Raw genomic sequence first — 9,937 nt, forward strand, 5'->3', positions numbered from 1 at the left:
CTTCAAAGAGCTTATAGGGGTTCCCCCACAGTTTCAATTTGAAGAACCCCTAAAGGATACTCCAGGAACCTTTTCTTTTAAAACCTGTTACGGTATAGGGGGCAGTATTTTCACGGCTGGATGAAAAATGCACCCAAATTAAACAGCCTACTACTCGGGCCCAGAAACTAGAATAAGCATATTATTAGTGATTTGGATAGAAAACACTCTGAAGTTTCTCAAACGGTTTGAATGATGTCTGTGAGTAAAACAGAACTCATATGGCAGGCAAAAACCTGAGAAAGATCGAACCAGGAAGTGGGAAGTCTGAGACTTGTAGTCTTTCAAACCATTGTCTATTGAAACTACAGTGTCTGTGGGGTCATTTTGCACTTCCTAAGGCTTCCACTAGATGTGAACAGTCTTTAGAAAGTTGTTTGAGGCTTCTATGGTGAAATTTGACGGAATAACAGACGGTTCAAGCAATGGACTGTCTGAGGTCATGTAGTTACTTCATTCGCATTCACGCATGGCTAGCATTTTTTTTTTCTTCTGTAATGAATACGCTATTGTCCGGTTGGAATATTATCGATTATTTATGCTAAAAACACCCTAAGGATTGATTGTAAACATCGTTTGACATGTTTCTACAAACGGTAATGGAACTTTTGAGCTTTTCGGCTATTGATTTGCGCTCCCGCATCGTGCCTTTGGAATAGTGTTCTGGACGCGCCAACAAAACTGAGGTATTTGGACATAAATGATGGACTTTATCGAAAAAATGAAAATTTATTGTGGAAGTGGGAGTCCTGCGAGTGCATTCCGCCGAAGATCAGCAAAGGTAAGGAAAGATTTATAAAACTAATTTAGAGTTTTGTTGATGCCATGACTTAGCGGGTAGCTGTATAGCTTGCATTGATGGCTGAGCTCTGTACTCAGAATATTGAACAATGTGCTTTCTCCGTAAAGTTATTTTGAAATCTGACACAGCGGTTGCATTAAGAAGTAGTGTATCTATAATTCTTTAAATAATTGTTAAATATTTTGTCAACATTTATAATGAGTATTTCTGTAAATTAATGTGCACATTCACCGGAAGTTTTGGGAGGCAAACATTTTCTGACCATCACGCGCCAATGTAAAATGCTGTTTTTGGATATATATATATGAACTTGATCGAACAAAACATACATGTATTGTGTAACATGATGTCCTATGAATGTCATCTGATGAAGATCGTCAAAGGTTAGTGCTTAATTTTAGCTGTATTTCTGTTTTTTGTGACGCCTCTCCTTGCTAGGAAAATGGCTGTGTGGCTTTTCTTGTTTAGGTGGTGCCCTAACATAATCTAATGTTTTGCTTTCGCTGTAAAGCCTTTTTGAAATCGGACAATGTGGTTGCATTAAGGAGAAGTGTATCTTTAAAATGGTGTAAAATAATCGTATGTTTGAGAAATTTGAATTATTCGATTTTTGATGTTTTGTATTTCGTGCCCTGCTATCCCATTGGCTGTTGGCTAGGGGTCCCGCTGGCGGAACGGGGTTCCGCTAGCGGAACGTCTGTCCTCAACAGGTTTTAAGAGTGTAGAGCAACAACAGGGAAAAAGGACAAACTAACTAGGAACAAGAAAAAAAAGCACAAGGTGCTTCTTGAATGGCACAAATCAGATCCTTTATCAGAAGTTTAAGAGGGAATATTCAGAGATTAAAATGTCCTACTATGAATTCTTTAAAATACGTATTTTGGGTTATAAAGCTAACAGTCCAGGAAAAGGACACATGCCTCTGCAAAACCCACGCCAACCTCCAGTTCATGGCGGACAAACTACAGCATCACAAAGTGATCAGCTGCAACAACATTGAGAACCTCATTGAGTCTTTGCAGAGAACTACCTGTGTAAATACACCAGTGAAATCCAGGCAATTCACTTTGGCGATTCTCACAAGCAGGTGACTCTCCAACCTGTGTTGGATTTATTCTTTTATTTCACCTTTATTTAACCAGGTAGGCTAGTTGAGAACAAGTTCTCATTTACAACTGCGACCTGGCCAAGATAAAGCAAAGCAGTGTGACAAAAACAACACAGAGTTACACATGGGATAAACAAACGTACAGGCAATTACACAATAGAAAAGTCTATGTACAGTGTGTGCAAATGTAGTAAGAATTAGGGAGGTAAGGCAATAAATAGGACACAGAGGCGGAATGATAGATGTGCAGATGATGATGTGCAAGTAGAGATACTGGGGTGCAAAAGAGCAAAAAAATTAAATAACATGGGGATGAGGTAGTTGGGTGTGATATTTACAGATGGGCTGTGTACAGGTACAGTGATCGGTAAGCTGCTCTGACAGCTGATGCTTAAAGTTAGAGAGGGAGATATTTCTCCAGCTTCAGTGATTTTTGCAATTCGTTTCAGTCATTGGCAGCAGAGAACTGGAAGGAAAGGCGGCCAAAGGGGGAGTTGGCTTTGGGGATGACAAGTGAAATATACCTGCTGGGGCATGTGCTACGGGTGGGTGCTGCTATGGTGACCAGTGAGCTGAGATAAGGCATGGCTTTACCTAGCAAAGACTTATAGATGATCTGGAGCCAGTGGGTTTGGCGACGAATATGTAGCGAGGGCCAGCCAACGAGAGCATTCAGGTTGCAGTGGTGGGTAGTATATGGGGCTTTGGTGACAAAACAGATGGTACTGTGATAGACCACATCCAATTTGCTGAGTAGAGTGTTGGAGGCTATTTTGTAAATTACATGGCCGAAGTCAAGGATTGGTAGGATAGTCAGTTTTACAAGGGGATGTTTGGCAGCATGAATGAAGGAGGCTTTGTTGCGAAATAGGAAGCCGATTCTATATTTAATTTGGGATTGGAGATGCTTAATGTGAGTCTGGAAATAGAGTTTACAGTCTAACCAGACACCTATGTATTTGTAGTTGTCCACATATTCTAAGTCAGAACCGTCCAGAGTAGTGACGCTAGGCGGGCAGCAATCGGTTGAAGAGCATGCATTTAGTTTTACTTGCATTTAAAAGCAGTTGGAGGCCATGGAAGGAGTGTTGTATGGCATTGAAGCTCGTTTGGAGGTTAGTTAAGACAGTGTCCAAAGAAGGGCCAGAAGTTTACAGAATGGTGTCGTCTGCGTAGAGGTGGTTCAGAGAATCACCAGCAGCAAGAGCGACATCATTGATATATACAGAGAAAAGAGTCGGCCGAGAATTGAACCCTGTTGCACACCCATAGAGACTGCCAGAGGTCCGGACAACAGGCCCTCCGATTTGACACACTGAACTCTATCAGAGAAGTAGTTGGTGAACCAGGCGAGGCAATCATTTGAGAAACCAAGGCTGTTGAGTCTGCCGATAAGAATGCGGTGATTGACAGAGTCGAAAGCCTTGGCCAGGTCGATGATGACGGCGGCACAGTACTGTCTTATCGATGGTGGTTATGATATCGTTTAGGACCTTGAGCGTGGCTGAGGTGCACCCATGACCAGCTCGAGAAACCAGATTGCATAGTGGAGAAGGTACGGTGGGATTCAAAATGGTCGGTGATCTGTATGTTAACTTGGCTTTCGAAGATTTTAGAAAGGCAAGGCAGGGCAGGATGGATATAGGTCTATAACAGCTTGGGTCTAGAGTGTCTCCCCCTTTGAAGAGGGGGATGACCGTGGCAGCTTTCCAATCTTTGGGGATCTCAGATGATACAAAAGAGAAGTTGAACAGGCTAGTAATAGGGGTTGCAACAATTTCGGCTGATAATTTTAGAAAGAGGGTCCAGATTGTCTAGCCCCGCTGATTTGTAGGAATCCAGATTTTGCAGCTCTTTCAGAACGTCAGCTGTATGAATTTGGGTGAAGGAGAAGTGTGGGGGGGGGGGGGGGGGGGGGGGCTTGGGCAAGTTTTTGCAGGGGGTGCATAGCTGTTGGCCGGGGTAGGGGTAGCCAGGTGGAAAGCATGGACAGTCGTAGAAAAATGCTTATTTAAATTCTATATTATCGTGGATTTATTGGTGGTGACATTGTTTCCTAGCCTCAGTGCAGTGGGCAGCTGGGAAGAGGAGCTCTTATTCTCCATGGACTTTACAGTGTCCCAAACCTTTTGGAATTAGTGCTACAGGATGCACATTTTTGTTTGAAAAAGATAGCCTTAGCTTTCCTAACTGACTGTGTATATTGGTTCCTGACTTCCCTGAAAAGTTGCATATCGCTGGGGCTATTTGATGCTAATGCAGTACGCCACATGATGTTTTTGTGCTGGTCAAGGGCAGTCAAGTCTGGGGTGAACCAAGGGCTAGATCTGTTCTTAGTTCTACATTTTTTGAATGGGGCATGCTTAGTTAGTGCTAAATACGGCTGCTAGAATCCTGACTAGAACCAAAAAATGTGATCATATTACTCCAGTGCTAGCCTCCCTACACTGGCTTCCTGTTAAGGCAAGGGCTGATTTTAAGGTTTTACTGCTAACCTACAAAGCATTACATGGGCTTGCTCCTACCTATCTTTCCGATTTGGTCCTGCCGTACATACCTACACGTATGCTACGGTCACAAGACGCAGGCCTCCTAATTGTCCCTAGAATTTCTAAGCAAACAGCTGGAGGCAGGGCTTTCTCCTATAGAGCCCCATTTTTATGGAATGGTCTGCCTACCCATGTGAGAGACGCAGACTCGGTCTCAACCTTTAAGTCTTTACTGAAGACTCATCTCTTCAGTAGGTCCTATGATTGAGTGTAGTCAGGCCCAGGAGTGTGAAGGTGAACGGAAAGGCTCTGGAGCAACGAACCGCCCTTGCTGTCTCTGCCTGGCCGGTTCCCCTCTCTCCACTGGGATTCTCTACCTCTAACCCTATTACAGGGGCTTAGTCACTGGCTTACTGGTGTTCTTCCATGCCGTCCCTAGGAGGGGTGCGTCACTTGAGTGGGTTGAGTCACTGACGTGGTCTTCCTGTCTAGGTTGGCGCCCCCCTTGGGTTGTGCCGTGGCGGAGATCTTTGTGGGCTATACTCGGCCTTGTCTCAGGATAGTAAGTTGGTGTTTGAAGATATCCCTCTAGTGGTGTGGGGGCTGTGCTTTGGCAAAGTGGGTGGGGTTATATCCTGCCTGTTTTGCCCTGTCCGGGGGTATCATCGGATGGGGCCACAGTGTCTCCTGACCCCTCCTGTCTCAGCCTCCAGTATTTATGCTGCCGTAATTTATGTGTCGGGGGGCTAGGGTCAGTCTGTTATATCTGGAGTATTTCTCCTGTCTTATCCGGTGTCCTGTGTGAATTTAAGTATGCTCTCTCTAATTCTCTCTTTCTTTCTTTCTTTCTTTCTTTTTCTCTCTCTCTCTCTGAGGACCTGAGCCCTAGGACCATGCCTCAGGACTACCTGGCATGATGACTCCTTGCTGTCCCCAGTCCACGTGGCCGTGCTGCTGCTCCAGTTTCAACTGTTCTGCCTGTGGCTATGGAACCCTGACCTGTCCCAGACCTGCTGTTTTCAACTCTCTAGAGACAGCAGGAGCGGTAGAGCTACTCTCAATGATCGGCTATGAAAAGCCAACTGACATTTACTCTTGATGTGCTGACTTGTTGCACCCTCGACAACTACTGTGATTATTATTATTTGACCATGCTGGTCATTTATGAACATTTGAACATCTTGGCCATGTTCTGTTATAATCTCCACCTGGCCCAGCCAGAAGAGGACTGCCCACCCGTCATTGCCTGGTTCCTCTAGGTTTCGTCCTAGGTTTTGGCCTTTCTAGGGAGTTTTTCCTAGCCACCGTGCTTCTACACCTGCATTACTTGCTGTTTGGGGTTTTAGGCTGGGTTTCTGTCCAGCACTTTGAGATAACAGCTGATGTAAGAAGGGCTATATAAATAAATGTGATATTTAAGATGGTGAGGAAAGCACTTTTAAAGAGCAACCAGGCATCCTCTACTGACGGGATGAGGGTCAATATCCTTCCAGGATACCCGGGCCAGGTCGATTAGAAATATACCACAAAGGATAGTTTCACTTTGCTCACTGAGCGCTTCCGTGCGGATGACCCCTTTGCTATCCGGGCCCATCTCTCAAAAACACTGGCCTACTTCCTTGAGCTATGCCCATCGGCTACTTTTGGAATGTTACTGTGTCTTATAAAATGTTTAACAATGGTTGTTATTCAAAATGTTTGCAATAAAATATTGTTTGTGTGTTTTTTTTTAAAACAGATGTCCACCACACCATGTCATTCCCCCACACCCATATATTTGAAGTACATTAGTATATTATGTATAACTTACATTGATTTGGTTTATATAGGGAAACTATCATAATCTCCAAAAAAAGGTTGGGTGGAAATATCTTACTTTTCATGATCTTTTTCAGCTGTCACAAAGGCAAGTCTATAAATTCAGGTGTCGTGTTGAATTGTTACTATTAGGAAAACCTTGAATCACTTAATACACAAATGTATAAGAAATGTGTTAAATTAATTATATATTTCATTAACTAAAATTCATGTTTAATGACATGATGGAAATAAAATGTGTCTATGGCTGTCTGAGAAAAATATATACACATTCCTGAACGATAGCAGCCATTATCAGATATTTTTCTAGACAAATCAAAGACAATTATAATACTGGTAAAATGGTGTTTCAATAACTTTTAATTTCTGAAAGCTTGCAGGGCCAAAGTACCCTAAATTGCAGAATCACCCAGCTACATACCGGTAAGTTACAATCAAACAATAGCCACACAACATAGTTTCAACCAGTTAATTACTCAAAAGCCATGCAGGGTAGTGTAAAAATGTCATTAATATGTCATCTGCAGGACATGTGACATGTTGATAATTTATTTTGATGGAGTGGTTTCTTTAACAAGCATGCATCTACATCAGTGAACAAAAACAAAACAGACAAACCAAAACATTGTGGCCATTACATATTCCAGTTGATTATTATGAAACGAAGGAAGTGTATGCAGAGGTGTACTTTCCAACACTTTTAGAGTACACCTTCCTCCCTTCACAGATGTGTATACATTAGTTTAGTGAAAGCAAGATAATCACTCTTTTAAAGCAGTTTCACCAACAAGATCGGGGATGATTACGTCAATGACCTGTAATGGTACCCTAGGTGCTCTGGAGCTGCCCAGACAACTAGAACCACACACACACACACCACTAGAGAGCAGTCTTTTCAAACAGCTCTTACACTAAAAGGGCATTATCAGTATTTTCACAAATTCCTAGTATTCTTCCAACCTCAGTGTGGAAATATTATATAAAAACACTGGGGGGGGGGACAAAAAAAAATTATAATTTGGACTGCACTGGGCCTTTAAGGTCCACAGCATCATGAACTTTACCAAGTTGCAGGACATAGTACTTCTAAAGTAGATTCTCAGACCAGAATACTTTCTGCCACTCTGGTTCAGGCCCACTCCCTGTCCAGTATTCCATACTCCAACAGAGGCTGGTCACTCATCAGCTGAGCCACACTCACAAACCCTACAGTCTGGGAGGGGGAGAGAGAGAGAGAGAGAGAGAGAGAGAGAGAGACTAGTATGGTTACACCAGGCACTACTGTATCCGATCTTGTCCAATAAGAAACACCCATTTTTATTTTCTGTTGTAAAATGTTCTGCTACGTGACCCTTGTTGTTCCACTATACTCCCCAGTGCCCTCTAGTGGTTCCCACCTCCACTAGCACCACTGCCAGAGCTGACCAGATGATGAGATGCAGAACAAAAAGCAAGGCCTCCTCCAGCTTCACCTGGCAGCCCTGAGGGAGAGGACACACACACCTGGGTAAGGGGAGTGACATCTCACTGGAATTAAATTCTGCCCAGGTGTGTATGCATGTACATACCTTTGGATCACCACAGAGGGCCAGGGCTGGTGTGTGTGTGTGTGTGTGTGTATGTGTATATATACACACACCTTTGGATATAGTAGCCCGGGCAGCTCCAGGGTACCGTTACAGGTGTGATAGGTGGAATTACAGCAGCTGCGAGGTACACTGCCCTGCCCACTGTGGTTAAACCAGGGCGTGGCCAACCAGTCACGGTAGTCATAGATTCCACAGCACTGTAACTGGAAAGGATTCACATCACAGATAGTCATTAGATCAGTTCAGATTCTCTCCCCCCCCCCCCCCCACACACACACACCTCTTTCTGTGTGGCGTCCACAGCATCGGAGTATGGGTCCTGACTGCTTCCTGTGTATCTTTGAAAAACACTACTGAAGGGAGCCAGCTCAGAGTCCACCTGAAAGCAGGTAAGTCACATCATGTTATTTATCATAAGTATAACATACAGTGAGTGTACAAAACATTAAGGACACCTTCCTAATTTTGAGTTGCACCCCGCACTTTTGCCCTCAGAACAGCCTCCATTCCTCGGGACATGGACTCTACAAGGTGTCAAAAGTGTTCCACAGGGATGATGGCCCATGTTGACTCCAATGATTACCACAAGTTGGCTGAATGTCCATTGGGTGGTGGACCAGTCTTGATACATACGGGAAACTGGTGTGAAAAAAAAACAGCAGCATTGCAATTCTTGACACAAACCGGTGCGCCTGACACCTACTACCATACCCTGTTCAAAGGCACTTCAATCTTTTGTCTTGCCCATTCACCCTCTGAATGGCACACATACACAATCCATGTCTCAATTGTCTCAAGGCTTAAAAATCCTTCTTTAACCTGTCTCCTCCCCTTCATTTACACTGACTGAAGTGGATTTAACAAGTGACATCGATAAGGGATCATAGACTGAGCAGCTGAAAGCTATGTCATGGAAAGAGAAGGTGTCCTCATTGTTTTGTACACTCAGTGTAGAATGTCAAATATGGGGATGTGTGCACTTTTGGTAGTTTTGTAAAGCCATATAGATCTAAGTACCTTCCCTGCGTTGACATAGGCCAGAGCAGCAGCAGTCGCCTCCAGGCAGAAAACCATGACCAGCAGATAGACAAACTGAAATGGCCAAACACCATGACAACAGATAAGATGATAAGCTGTATCCCAAACTGTAGAGGAAGCATAGCATCAGAGCTATGAAAAGCAAAAATATACATTTTATTATATTCAGACACACGCAAGTACACGCAAAAACTCACCACACCCTGTAGCAAGGCTGACTTTCTGAGGGACACCCAGATGCCCAGTCCTCCGCTGGCCAATAGGAGAGTAGCGCTGGCCAGAGCTAGGCATGCTGGGAGGATGATGTATGTGTGGGCGAAGAAGATGCCATTGTGTCTGTAGTTCAACAACAGGTACATACCACTCAGACCTACCACCAGACCTGCCAGCTAGAGATGGAGGGAGACAGTGTTTATCATATCATTCAGTAGTAAATCATTCTTGTGATGGTGCAGTGCAGAAATAACTAATTAAAAAAAAAAAAAATCTTATTTGAAGAAATGTTAATGTATATCTTTCAGAAAATATGTATGTGTGCTCTTGTAAAATAATGAAATCCCATTAGCGCTGAGGCGAGACAAAGAGTGGTGGAAACACTTCATGACATATTCTAAGCTGTTGGCTAGATAATGCAAAGCACATTCTGTCTTAACAATATACATTATAGTTTTTCAGTGGATAAAATGAACAATACATATCAAGAGTGCATAGAAATATGCAATAGGCTGAGGTTAAATATTACAATAGGTATAATAATTTGCCATTCCTTGACGTATGTTAGCGTAAACAGTTTTACATGACGTACAAAGCAGAAGCACATTATGGTCAGCGTTGTATCGGATTTGCTTAGTACTGTAAGATCTTACCCATAGAAATTGGCAAGTTATCTGAATAACTATTTTTAAAGCTCGTCGTCTTGTTTCACCCATTTTATCTCAAACAGCAGTGCTCTGTGTGTTTGAAGAAGTTATATATTTACTTAGTCACGGGGTTTACTTCATACATCACAGACATTCCACCACAGCAGAATGTCAAGTTGTAATATGAAGAAACA

General features: G+C 43.2%; 1 protein-coding gene across 4 annotated transcripts in view; it reads right to left on the reverse strand.

The window, feature by feature from the left end:
- Positions 1 to 6,598: 6,598 nt before the first annotated feature.
- Positions 6,599 to 9,937, reverse strand: part of tspan37 (tetraspanin 37) — a 3,529-nt gene continuing 190 nt past the window's right edge. Inside the window, exons 2-8 of one of the 4 annotated variants that reach the window (XM_029756835.1) lie at positions 9,750 to 9,833; positions 9,081 to 9,272; positions 8,863 to 8,990; positions 8,126 to 8,224; positions 7,896 to 8,048; positions 7,654 to 7,737; positions 6,599 to 7,469 (exon numbers count right to left, since the gene is read on the reverse strand). In XM_029756835.1, the coding sequence (XP_029612695.1) occupies positions 7,386 to 7,469; positions 7,654 to 7,737; positions 7,896 to 8,048; positions 8,126 to 8,224; positions 8,863 to 8,990; positions 9,081 to 9,272; positions 9,750 to 9,753 (744 nt within the window). In that variant the 5' untranslated portion in view covers positions 9,754 to 9,833 and the 3' untranslated portion in view covers positions 6,599 to 7,385. The remainder of the gene's footprint in view (positions 7,470 to 7,653; positions 7,738 to 7,895; positions 8,049 to 8,125; positions 8,225 to 8,862; positions 8,991 to 9,080; positions 9,273 to 9,749; positions 9,834 to 9,937) is intronic. The other 3 variants (XM_029756834.1, XM_029756833.1, XM_029756836.1) reach the window with 3 other exon arrangements.

The sequence above is a fragment of the Salmo trutta genome, chromosome 6 (genome assembly GCF_901001165.1).
Source record: "Salmo trutta chromosome 6, fSalTru1.1, whole genome shotgun sequence".
In the NCBI taxonomy this organism is placed as follows: Eukaryota; Metazoa; Chordata; class Actinopteri; order Salmoniformes; family Salmonidae; genus Salmo; species Salmo trutta.